General features: G+C 36.9%; 1 protein-coding gene across 3 annotated transcripts in view; it reads right to left on the reverse strand.

Annotated features, from left to right (window-relative positions):
* The window catches only part of LOC107096735 (myosin-binding protein C, fast-type-like), a 106,904-nt gene that overhangs the window by 61,748 nt on the left and 31,372 nt on the right, over window positions 1-13,784 (reverse strand). For 2 of the 3 annotated variants that reach the window (XM_015393525.1, XM_015393516.1), the window contains exons 2-4: window positions 13,147-13,182; window positions 13,028-13,036; window positions 12,913-12,933 (exon numbers count right to left, since the gene is read on the reverse strand). In XM_015393525.1, the coding sequence (XP_015249011.1) occupies window positions 12,913-12,933; window positions 13,028-13,036; window positions 13,147-13,182 (66 nt within the window). The remainder of the gene's footprint in view (window positions 1-12,912; window positions 12,934-13,027; window positions 13,037-13,146; window positions 13,183-13,784) is intronic. The other variant, XM_015393535.1, reaches the window with a different exon arrangement.

Genomic DNA, 13,784 nt, shown 5'->3' on the forward strand with positions numbered 1-13,784 from the left:
ATGCAAAGGAAGCATTCAATGCCTTTATTTTATATAGGCTGTTTTTATATCTGTTTTAAAGTTCTCTTTAGGCTTGCAAATACATATTAGTTTGGTTTGCTTTGAGGAGTTCTTTTCATATAAGATTGACTGACATGTTATATAGGTGTCTTTGTTTCTTATGGAGGCCTTTTCAGAAATCCGGGTATTCTCCCCTTTTCCCCTTTTCACAACAGGAAAAAAAATCTGATTAAGAGATTAGCTATCTATTCAAGAAAAGGAGCCTGTAGGAAAGTAGCAGTTCTTAATCTGCTCTAAACCAAGAAGTGTTTATAGTGTAAACCGAGTGGTTTAGGAAGAAGCTGTTTTATTTTCATTCAATCCCCATCAGAGATTACTATGAAATACGTCAATCAAGGCAGCCAAATTAAGTAACGTTATTCAGTTAAAAAAAAAAAAAAAAGTGGAATTCTGCTTTAATGATTTATAGAAACTGAGATTGTAAAGAGAGATTTCAATCAATACTGTATGTTTTTAATGAGTAAGAGCAGTGAGGGCCAAATTCAATTGATAACCCTCTGAGATTTATTATCATGATCAGATGTCAGGTCTAATGAAACGAGGCAGCTGTGTGCAGATATGTAGGCTTTAATTACTGAAAAACTGAAAAAAGTTCATGTACACAGATTAACAGTTTTTCACTATGTTCCAGAAAGTAATTGCGGTAAACTAATCACAGGTTGTGGTTGCAGAACACAACATTGCAACCCCAAACAAGATGGATAATAATTAAAGTGTTAAAAAAAAGTGGAAGAGCTCAGATAGATTCATACTATTTTCTATTTATTTATTTGCAAATTGATTGAATGCAAATTCAATCATACTTGAAGCGTTTAATTTATTTAGTTTTTCTAGCCTTAAAGGTATCATTATGGTATTTGGGCATGCTATCATTAACACCGTAAAAGCGCATAAGAGTAATGTATGAAACTCTGGATTGTAAATGACAGATTGATAGATAAGCATGATAAACCTAACTGGCATGTTTTTCAAAGACTTAATTGCCAAAGTTTGACCAAAACTAGGACTTGAACCCTTCTCTGTAGATATTAAAATGCTCTCCCTTTTTACTCTTTTACTACTTTTGCTTCCTCTCACAGTCAAAAAACATCAGCATGGATGTATTGGTCTGTCTAATCATTTTTGTTTGTCTCTGCATGGTTGTTTGTCCTTTGTGAGTCTGTGTTACCCGGTGATAGACTGCTGAACTTGTTTAGGGTATTTCCCCCCCTCTTGCCCAAGATGCCACTCTGCATGAATAGGCAGGGATAGACAAATAACAGAAAGATGCTGGTAGCCTCTTTTTTAAAGATAATTATGAGTTTTAATTTCAGTGCTTGTAAAAAAAAAAAAAAATGTAAAACAGGCGTTTGTTTTGAGGCATCTGGCTATTCTTACAGCTTTGTTTTAATGGTGCATTTCTTCATAAGTAAAAGATCTGGTTATCATTGTTCAAATGAAAAAACAAAAAACTTAAAAATGGACCAACCCTGAGTTAAACTCCAACATTTTTGCCCTTCATATCAGATTTCACAAAAACTGCAATAACAAACTGTTAATTTAACAGTAATTCTTCTAAATTTTCTTTAAGTTATGCTGCTATAGGCTTAGTCTGCCGGAGGACATACGGACCACTTTTCATTATTCTGTTTCATTATTCTGTTACTCTCCAGTTCCAAATTACTTGTGGATTTAACTTCTAATTGTATGTTCTCTCTACTTTTTCTCATAATAATAGCTTTTCGGCCTGGGTTTTCTGTTCAGCTGTAACATCATCCTTGACGGAAGCATCAGCTGGGCTGCTGGCATCAACAACTTCCAACATAGATCAGAAAGTTGGGTCTGTTTTTATTGCTTGGTCCTGTTTTTCTCCTAGACATAGCTATGCGCTCAAATTTTTCTGGGACTATTTGAATGTCCTTTTTTTTCATTATTTTTTATTTTATTTTTTTACAGTAAATAAAAATTGGCTCAGGGTTATTCAGCTTAATTGTTTCTTTCCTTGACACAGCCACTGATCCCTTTTCTAACATATAAAGCATTTATGGATCAGTGCTTCTATGTTCCTTTCTGTATGTCTGTGGTTTTGCCGAAGGATTATTTCTGTTAGAAGGTATTTTCTCCTCTCCACTGTCAGTGTATGCTTGATAGGTGTGAGGGATCGTCCAGAGTCAAGGACACAATCAAATGTCTAAAGTCACTGAATGTTCCTCCAGGAGGAGTGAATCCTGCAAAGTCAATGAATCAATACAATCAAGTGGGTTTGTTAAGTTTGTGATTCAAGTTCCTTGATACTACAACTGTTGTGAATTGGTGATATTAAAATAAACTGAATTTGATTACATTCCATAGTTTGGTTATTATTAAAATGAAGATACCATGTGTCTGAAAAAACCTGACTATGTAAACATGATCCTTTGCAATTTCAGAACCTAAAATGCAGAGAAATACAACTAGCATTTGCCTCCTGCATGCATGGGTCTGAGTGCCAATATATAAAATCCTCAATAAACTGCATTTTTCAGTCTCTTGTCCCACTTGTCTTTCCTTGATGAAAATTATTGAATTAATGACAACATTTTAGTGTCCAAAAGATAAATGCTGCGCACATTTTTAGCTGACTAGACAAAGCTTTTAATTAAAACCCCTGCCAATTTACTGATTTTTTAAAGCTATCAAAGACACCAAAGATACAGCAGTTGAATAATACTGTTAATTTCACAGTTATTACTAATTTATTGTAGCGGCAATTAATACATTTCATACAGCATGAAAAGGCATTCACAACAGAACCATAACTGTGTTAATTATGTACATATTGGACTGTAATATTCTCCAGCTGAAGTACAATGGAGCTCATCTCACACATAGACAGCATAAATCTATCAGAATTACAGGCACAACACATAATACTTTATACGGCAGGCCTTTATTTGTGGAGGATTTAATCATCTGCTTGGATGCTACAGTGGAAGCAGTCTAATCATTAAAACAACCTTAAAGTTGGTCTGTTTTAAAACTCTCTTCAGCCTCTTAACTTTACTTGAGTCTCATTTACTCATTTTACAGTCGACTTCTTTCATCTGTCTACTAATCAGATGCATTAATAATAAATAAAGCCATTTTCAAGACGCATTTATTAGACTGTTATTGGACTTTTGTTTTAGGCTTCTTTATCTATGTCAAAAAGCTTTGCAGTAATTATTAGAATTCTAGATATCTTTTAATTATTACGGTTGTTGACACAACCAGGCTTCTGGTTGTAAGCTCAGACACACTAATGAGAAAAAGAGAGCATTTACCTACAGAAGGCTGGGCATCAGATATTAGTAATAAGGAGAGTTTTAGCAAATAAACAGAAGTCAATGAGACGTGAAGCAGAGTTAATGTACTGTAAGCATTACACACAAACTGCAGCCTGTATGAAGACATGTTGTTAGTGTCGCATGAAGGTTTTCAGTCTTTTAACTCTCTGGAATATGCTGATGATTAGAAATTATGCAGCTTTTTCAATAAGAAAAGACACTGCAGTTACAGCTAAACAACACAGACTAATGTATCTGTACAAGGATGTTTTTACATCATGCAGCTCAAAATAATAAGGTTCTATGTACCAGAAATAAGGGTGGTATTAATTGTGGTTAGTTATATTTGTAGTGGTGATAGTTTGCCAAACCAAACACCAAATAAAAGTTCCATTAAGCCACTACTAAGGCATTGGGGTCAAGTTTCTGTACGCAGGCAAAAGAAGGTTCAATGTCCAAACTTGATGATTATACCAGATGGTTTATTTTCCTATTTCAGGCAGCAATTACAGAGTTCAAACTTTCCTTTGTCCTTTCTGCTACCTCTCTTGCTCTAAAAACCATAGGCCCCAAACCCAAAATGCCTGCTGGTCCTTTCCCAGTCCCTTACACTTATAGAAAGTCGACTGATCGACATTACTTCCTGTCTTACCTTGGAACAAAAAAAAAAAAAATAATAATAAATAAATAAGAAAAATTGTAAAACAAAGATTAATAGAATAAAGAATTCTAACCTGCAAATAAACTCTGTAAATAATACAAAAATATATATAAATTTAGGAATAAATGAACAAAATTCAAATGGATAAAGAAATAAGGAATAAATAGCTCCAACAATGTTGTTTTAATGTAAAATGCATGAATCAAAGGCAGCACTGGGGAGTTCACAGCCAGCGAATCCAAGGTTTGAATAACAGGTAAAACTTTAACTGCATGGAGTTTGCTTCATCTACACAGTGAAAGAAGATTATATCCTTAAGATTATTTTCCTAAAGGTGTGAACACCTATAACACAAACGGAGCAAGAGATTTGCATTGAATACCTACATAGAGGTCCACTGTAGTCAGCTAAGCGATGCGAAGGTCTAGTCATGCTAACAGCATGATTAGAGCAGAAAGAGTCAATTCAAATCTGTGGTCAAAAAGGACTGTATTTCACCAGAGTTCAGAAATCTAAAGTTTTCTGTCGATTCAATCCAATCAGAGACTGGAGCTGTTTCCGAATGTCCGCCCTAATCACTATATAGGGCACAATACAATTGCTACGCCATTTTAGATGAGTGTCAGAATGTCTAGTGGATGAAAAAGTAGTGGACTCGAAATTTCTCACAAGGCACCTTGAAAGGTAGTGATCATGGATGGTCACTAGACGAGTAGATATATCCCAGATTGCTTTGTTGAGAGCTTTTATTGCAAAGCATCATGGGATTTGTTGTAGCGGCGACACATAAAGTGCAGGGAGGTGTAGTTACATGACCAACTGGGAGCAGAAAGTAGTGATCATCTGTCCAAACAGTCAGTTAACTGAGTTCACTATAAAATCCACTATATATTCCACGCTCTATTGAGAGATTTAGGGGTTAGGGCAGACGTTCGGACACAGCCTGGATGTCTTTCTGAGCTATAGTTTGAAGGAGCACAGCAGAAACAAAGCTTGTTTGAATCAAAATGGAAGATAGAAAAGTCGATGTCAATGTAGGATAAGGTAAGGAATGCTCTTTGCTCCTCTTCCAGAGCTGGTCCTGGTCACCCCCCTTCTGCTGCGCCTGTCTGAGCTCAAACGTGCCTCCTTACCTTAACTCCACCTGTCCTAGAAAGCAGAATAATACTTTTTGTTTGTGATCAGATGGATGTACAGCGAGAAAAAACTATGATCCAGTCATAGTTCCCAAGCAGATAGAAGCACTGTCTATTTGATAATGTGGTAAGAAGTTCTTCCCATTGGACACAGAAAATGTCAAGAGAACAGTGCGGAGTTGAAAAATGTATTGCATCGTGTTTGGTGTGAATGCACCATTAAATAGTCCATTCAACAGCTGTATTGAGGACCAAAGCCTCTGTATACTGTATGGGTCCTGCACTTAACCCCTGCACAAAAATTCTATCTGAGGAAAATCTAATTGTTTAGAAATTACATCACATCGCTTTCTAGATTAATAGATAAAAACAGTTGTCTATAAGCAACTGCCAATGTCTTTCCACTCAGGAATTGGGCTAACACACCAGTATGCACGGCAGGTAGAAACTGCATGAACCCCTGGTTTTAGAGCAGTGGGTATTGATGATCATGTATAACATCAAAAACTTTCATCTGATTCTTTCCTTCTTAAACACATAAAAAAAAAGCTGGGTTGGTGCTTACTGTTACACACTTATTTCATTTTGTTTTTACTTCCAGATAAATCTCACATTTAAACGTTCAAAAAAGCCGATAAAGGCAGGATCATGTTTATCATATTGTGATACCTTACACCCGACGATGGATGGATGTTCTTTCTTTTTACCTCGACTGTTTTCCATCTAAATGACTATAATGCAGCACACAGACGCGCTATTTCCCCTCAGAGATTTGAGGTGAAAATCTCCCTTTGTGAGCACCTTATAAATTGATGGATGATCGAACTCTGCTCTTGTTTTCTATGTGCCGAAGAAACACAATCTTTTCATGAAAAAGGCCATTATTGTTATCATTTCATTTCAATTCCAGCTCCACCCTATGTCTGCCTGCCCTTGGGCAGAGCACTAAACCTCAATTTACCTACAAATCTGTGTATCAGTGCATGAATTTGTGAGTGCAGTTAGATAAATGTAGCCACTGTTCACAGACACAGCTAGAAAAAATTTGAATATGGTGGAAAAGGTTCAGTATTTTATATCACTCAGAAATTCAAACTCAGATAGGTTTGTCACTTTTGTGACAACCTGCAATATTTTAAACTCAAAGTGTCATTGGCACCAGAGACCAAGGAGTGTATGACTCAAAATGTCATTCCTGATGATGCTGGATGTTAATAGAGCATTGTATTTAAATGTATTCATAAAAAGTTAAGTGAAAGGAAAAATGTATGTAACAGCAAACAGAATAACAGCAGGTTTGAGAAGATTTTCTTGTAAAATCTATTCAAGATTTTGAAGGAGTTTCACAGGGACTGGAATGAGGATGGAGTCAGCTGGAGTTGGGTTTGTTAAGGACCAAAGCAGCAATGGGGCACGGCTATGTAAACACAAGGGTCACTGGAAACATAAATTCTAATAGGAACTTATGGGCAATATTTCAGATCGCAATATCTGGCCATCATCCTACCTGGGCTATGAGGTGAAAGAACTGCACTGTAGCTAATTTGGTCTAAAGTCCTCTAAGATAAAAATAAAGTTTTTATTTTATTTGGAAATCAAGGTCTTTACAGAAAGTGGGGAGGAAATGAATCCACTGGAGGTCTAATGAGAAGCTTTCACATTCACTGATAACTTGGGGGGGTCGATATCATCAGGCCACACTCAGTGCCGGTCTCTTTCTGAAAATCTTAAAGCAGTCAGAATTTTGCATGTTCTCACACTGCAAATGTACTTATGGATTGTCCAATGACCATTGGGATACTGTGTTTGATTCACTAGCAAAAGGACAGGATTTGAACCTCATTGAGGGTTTATTGAATATTGTTGCCGCAGCCATCGCCACAAGAGCTGATCAGCCGGTTTAAGACAGAGGCAAGATAACGACACAGAGACATGAAATTTTGTTTGGCCTGCATGTGATAATTTTTGTGAACGAGCTACTGCCATTTATTGATGATTGCCCACCAGTGTGAAGCCACGCCCACATCCAAAAGTGGATACCAGGATCAACTAGGGACACAGATGTCAATAATAATATAAAGGGCAAGATGAGACCCCAGAACTAACAATAAAGATAATTTTCTTATCAAAGATACCTGGGCCTCTACTACACTTCAGCGAAACCATCCATCCATCCATTCATTATCTGACACATTAGTCCTGAGTGGGGTCACGAGGGGTGCTGGTGCCTATCTCCAGCAGTCAATGGGCGGGGTAGACCCTGGAAAGGTCGCCAGTCCATCGTAGGGCAACACAGAGACACACAGGACAAACAACCATTCATGCACACGCTCACACCTAAGGAGAATTTAGAGAAGCCAATTAACCTAACAGACATGTTTTTTGGACTGTGGGAGGAAGCCGGAGTACCTGGAGAGAACCCACACATGCTCAGGGAGAACATGCAAACTCCATGCAGAAAGACCCTGGGCCGGCAGTACTACCCACTGCGCCACTGAGCAGCCCTCAGCGGAACCATAGATTAATAGATGCCCTTTATGCCACATTACGCCATATTGGTGCAATAAATTATGCAAAATGAACAAAGACTAACTGCTGACTGCATAGAAATAAACAGTTTTCTGGAGTCTGAAACTTAATAATCATTTTATTGGATGTGTTCTGTGATATATGTGTTTTTTTTGTATCGTCTATAAGCCTTAGTCTTAAAATTATACCAAATAATGTCTCAAAATACAAAAAAACTGTATATATTGAATCTAAAAAATATTCCATTTTCATTTTCTGAGAGAAGTGACAATATGATTTTTTTCTTTTTTCTTTTTTGTAGCAGTAAAATTATCAATTTTGGTCAGAAAATCAGTTGATAAATATATATTTTTAATTTTTTTAAGCTACAGTGTGCAACTTTTCAGCGACATCTAATGGTCTGATTGCAGACTGAATGAATGAACCACTCCCCCCACTGCTTCTCCCCATCCAACGAGGCGGAGGTCGTCATGGGGCAAAATAGCATCTTGTCAAGCTATGATTTTTTTTACATAGATAATTTTATGAATACTATGTTATTCGTCTTTATCAGATATACATGTTATATAGGCCTAACTTGCTGCAGTCACATTAGAGCGTAATGGCAATTTCCAGAGTCAATAGTTTGTCAGCTCTGAGTTGCCGTAACGCAAAGATGCCTGTCTCCATAGATGTTAGACCTGCACTTATATAATTGTAATAGCAATTTTTGAGGCAATCTAAACATAAAGGTTGAGATTCTCAGTTCATAAATTATAATAAACAACTTTTAATGTATAATTTATTACATTTCACTCATTAAATCCATGTTATTATTACAAACTGTTGTTTTAACCTCCTTGCCACATAGATGAATATTGCACAAAAACTTTTTAATAACTTCTTGTAACTGTAAATCAATGTTATATACTCGCAAAACTATATAAAGAAAGAGTGAGTTACAAATGTAGAAAAGCCCTTTCAACTGCCAGAAATCTGTCCTAACAGTCACATATTCTCTAGTTGATTGGAGCATCCATCCATCGAAACCCTGAGACTCTGCCAGCAGCAGCTGAACCTCCGTGAAGGAGCGACCAGAGAGCTCATATAATGTGCAGCCAACACCAACATTACATCACAAACGCTGGAGTCAATTTTTTTGATCTATGCTGTGCAAGCAAGCACATCATACTCTGGTACAAGCGAGAAGCAAGGAGACAGAATGAGAAAATAGGTGGAAAAGGTTTTATTCTATCAAGAAGAAGCTCCTACAGTAGGCAGTGCAGGAAAGGTCTACCAGACATGCTTGTTCAGGTCTAATGTCTTGTTTGCAGCTCATGATCATCGCTTACAAAAGAGTCTTACGGGACATAAATGTAACTCACTGAGTTTCTGCCCCCCAAAGAGAGAGACTCAGTATAAATGAGCTGTAGTGTTATTTTAAATGGCTGCTCCACTTCATCACTGCACACGTGCAAACCCGTTTAATCACCCTGACAGAGCTGCAGAAAGTTTATCATGATAACTCGCTGCAGAGACACTGAAACATCTTTCTTCCTTTTGCTTTGTGCTGTGAGCTAACATTAAAAGGAGCTAAATATGAGAAGAAATTCAACACTCATAATCCGCACATTCAGCAAAAGCTCCCCCTGGGACTTATTTATTACTCATGACGAGAAATGCTCTTTAAACATTTGCCTGAATGAAAAAAAAGGCCATTATGAATCAATTTGATATAATGTAAAAACATTAAACATATTTTTTATGTTTAATAAAAACTGCTGTGAGGCGATCTACCCACATTCGATAACTTAGGACTTTTAGCTCATCCACAGCCGTGACTTTAATTGGAAACATCAATATTTCTTTATTCAGGCAGCTTGGGTTATCTATTGTAAGGAATGATCATTTATAATCTTCCTCCTTTTTTTTTTTACAAAGGCTATCACCTCATGATCTGCAGTATGTTGGAAAAAACAGTATTTCAGTGACGACTGATCACAGGATGAGGGAATCTGGCTCACTCTGCAAAGCACAAGCAAACATGTTTAACATCAAAGCTTGTGGGAATATTTGAGCTATTCAAGCGTTTCCAGGCATTTGACAAAGAAGAGCTATGATACAGGTTTAAATTACCCCTGAGGATAAAAATGTAATCACTGTAAAATATTCTCCCATTGAAATATTTTCAGAGATCCAACCTGTAATATGAGTTCATTTATTCAAAAGGGTTTAACACCTCATTCTAGTCATCCTGTTGCACAGAAGCGCCACTCTGAAGCATTTCTGGCTGAAACGCTGGATTTTAAACTGATGAATAGAATGGGAGGCAGATTTTTTAGTTATCAGGCTCCTCTCCTGTGGAACCAACTACCAGTTTTAGTCCATGAGGCAGACACCCTGTCTACTTTTAAGGGTAGGCTTAAAAATTTCCTTTTTGATAAAGCTTATAGTTAGAGTCGCTCAGGTTATCCTTAGCTATCTCTATAGTTATGCTGCTATAGGCTTAGACTTCTGGAGGACATAGGGACCCCCATTTTATCATTCTGCTTCATTCTATCTCTATTCTCCCACTCTGCAGAATCTTAGTTCAATCTCTAACCTTATGCTCTCTCTGCTTTTTCTCATAGTAGCTTCATCTGGTCTGTTCCTGTTTGGCTTTGACTCCATCCTGGAGAGAAATATCAGCTGTGCTGCTGCCATCAACACCCTTGTTTATAGATGTTGGAACTTGGCCTGTTTTTCCAGTGTAGTCCTGTTTCTCTGACTTTGACTGGCTGGATGTGCTCTCTGCATCCTCTGACATGGGAGCTGGCTCACAGCTCGTCTGATGGCTGTGTGTTTCCTGGGCGGGGCCGCCTTTTACAGCTGCTTTTTGTATCTCTGCTTCTGTCTCCTTGAACCCCAGTCGGCCTTGGCAGATGGCCGCTCACACTGCATCTGGTTCTACTGGAGGTTTCTTCCTGTTAAAAGGGAGTTTTTCCTCTCCACTGTCGCTGCAAACATGCTTAGTGGGAGGGATTACATTCGAATCAATGAGTCGATGCAGTCAACTGGTTTTCCTTTTATAGAAAACTTTGAATCAATTTGACTGTATGATCTGGTGAAGTGTAAAGTGCCCTGAGATGATATGTGTTGTGAATTGGCGCTTTAGAAATAAACTGTATTGAACTGAATTGAATTGAATGTCCTTAAAGCGAGGTCCTGGAACAGTTTGGAGAATGTGTATTTTTTGAGTTCTGAATTTATATATATAACTTATAACTTTTTTTTTTATTAAATAACACAAATTGTGTTCCTTTTAACATTTTCTGAGCTCACTACCACAACTATTTAAAGTATAGCTCAACCCAAAATCCACTCTGTTTTTTTTTTTTTGCTTTTTTGATTAAGTGCATAAACTTAACCTGTGGAGTGCTATATTATTGTTGCTCCTTATGTGGCTATGGCAGTAGAATTTTCTCACTCCCCTCTTTTATCTTATAGCAGACCAATTTGGACCAGCAGACTGAGAAATCAAAGAGTTATTTGTGAGTTGATGCCACATTCTCTTCTCTAGATTAAATTCTAGATTAGAGAACCAAAATATCTGTTCAGGTAAGTGCAGGAATGGTGACTCACATTTGGGAGCGAACACCTTAACTCACCTATTTACTTCAAAATTGACCTATACTTCAGAGAACAGAGTTCAGAGTTGTCTTACTTGTGGTTTCAGACTTGTAAACAATATGTTATTTTTACTTTTTTTTTTTGTTTTACTTGTCTGTCTGAGTGCCTCAATGCTTTTTTTTTTTTTTTGCATTGAGGCACAGAAGACGAAAAAAAGGAAAAAACAGCATGGGGCGATCAGACAGACAAGTAGCGCTGATGTTATGCTAAGTGACACATACGTGTGCACATGTAAACATCACAGACATGGAGGCCACAGTGAGCACACCTGTTTCTATTTCACCAGAAGGGCAGGATTTAGACTGTGGTAAATGAAAACCCTCATTTCTAAAAGAAAACAATGTGGTAAAAAGAAATGTCACTTAAATACTGTAAAAAGAAATTTTAAAAATTTGCTAAATTTATTTGGGAAAATTGTGTCTGAGCTTTTTCACCTGCATTTTTCATTTACCAGTTTAAGATAATGATCATTCCTTAAATATTATAATACAGTTTTCTATGTTTTACACCAAAAGTGCCATAGCAGACCATAATAATTACAAAAAAATTGCATTTCACTGCTGTTGTATTAAACTTGAACTTAAGATCATAGACTTGAGACTTGACTTGGACTAGCAAAACATGACTCTACCTAACTTTCTATCTATCTGTCTGTCTGCCTGCCTGCGTATTTGTCTATCCATCTGTTTTATCAGTCACATTGCCGGGTTTTTGAGAAGAACACCCCAACGGGAGAGTTGATATGCACAGCGTGCTGTATGTGTATGTTGACCTGAAAGTCTTTCAGTATATCTCAAATTAAAGTATTACTGGGTTATTCAATGTTGCATAAAGGTGATTCTGCAGCTCAAGTAGTGGAACTTTACTTTAAAAAGTTATTTATAATAAATTCATTATTTAAAAAATGAGTACATTTTAATCTTCACACGGAATCTGATTGTTTTACATAGTTTTGTTTTGCTGATAGATAATAGGATATTTTTAAAGGGTAAAAACAAAAAAAAATGAGTGAGGAAGGAAATCCTTTTTCACAGCACTGAATTCCAGGATATCTGGGAAATAAATCCTCAGCTAGTTTGAAGGTCGTGGAGGTCTAGCAAATGCAGATAAGTAGAGCAAAATGGATTAATGTGATATTTTTGATGAGGATCTAAAAATAAGATCAAGTTAGTTTATTTCCCCTTGTATTTCCCACCTCATCATTTTGTATCATCTGCAGTCCTCAGATGTTTTTGACACCCAAATGATATACAACTTTGCTCTTTAGAAGCTTTTATAATAAAAACTAAAGGACAGATGTCGGAAAATAATTAGCATCGCATGACATATAGATGTGCTGATAAAAGTCAAATAGTTAGAGGCTTTGGTCATAAATAAACACTGTTGGATTTTACCAGGTTGAATTATGATGCTAGGAATGAGCCCTCATGCTAAAAAAAAAAAAAAAAAAATGTCACAGAGACAGCAAACGACATCTGCTCTGTGTGTCTGATGCATCCAGCAGAGACGCACTGGGAATCATGCACCTCCACACACAGTCCCATCACCCACAGAAGCTGTGAGCTTCTGTGTTTGTTTCATCTGTCAGCCTTACCCTCCTCCTCATCTGGCTGCTCTGTATGATTGGAAAGAAACACTACATTTGGTGATGATGATGATGGTGATGATGATTACAGGACAGGATGGGTCGTCTGGTAGGTTTCTCTTACCCTTTTTGACTGAAAGTGAGAAAAGTAAGAAAATGCATCAGAATGTGTCTGCAGAGGTTAGTCTGACCATAAAGTAAAGAAATTAGACTTTTCTAAACCTGCTGCCATTAGACACTCACCAGCAGGGGCTGCTGCAGCCTTATCGCCCTCAGCTCCTGCAATTAAACAACAATTATGCAAATTAATTAGTACATCCTCATTATTTCATATCATACGGCACCAGCAGCGCTACGTTTGCACAGTCACATTAGAAATGCTGGAACGCAGTGAACTGTTTGAAGAGCAACATCTTGTGATCTGAATCCTCAAGAGACCGCCGGTAATTATTGCTATTAATACCTAATCATTTCTATACACAGCTAAGGGCAATTATCAGTTTAGTTATAGAAAATACACTACAAAAAATGTAAATGTAAGTAAGTCATTATTTTTCTTAAAATAAGTGCATTTTTTAATCCAGAAGGTAAAGGAGACACTTTGCCAATGGAAGAGGACAACTTACGGTTAAAATAGGAAAAAAATAATGACATTGTCTTATTTCAAGTGCATTTTATGTAATTATCTTAATTTAAGAGTGAAAATACTTATTCCATTGGCAAATCATCTTATTTACGTGCTCAATTTAAGGGTAAATACACTTAATCTATGCAATTTTTACTTATTTCTAGATTGTTTTTGCCATCTACAGTCATGGGGAATAAATTGCACCTTGCTGTAGGGATGCACGATATTGGAATTTTTGCCAAAATCTGATATG

This window comes from Cyprinodon variegatus, unplaced genomic scaffold (genome assembly GCF_000732505.1).
Source record: "Cyprinodon variegatus isolate N-32 unplaced genomic scaffold, C_variegatus-1.0 Scaffold24, whole genome shotgun sequence".
In the NCBI taxonomy this organism is placed as follows: domain Eukaryota; kingdom Metazoa; phylum Chordata; class Actinopteri; order Cyprinodontiformes; family Cyprinodontidae; genus Cyprinodon; species Cyprinodon variegatus.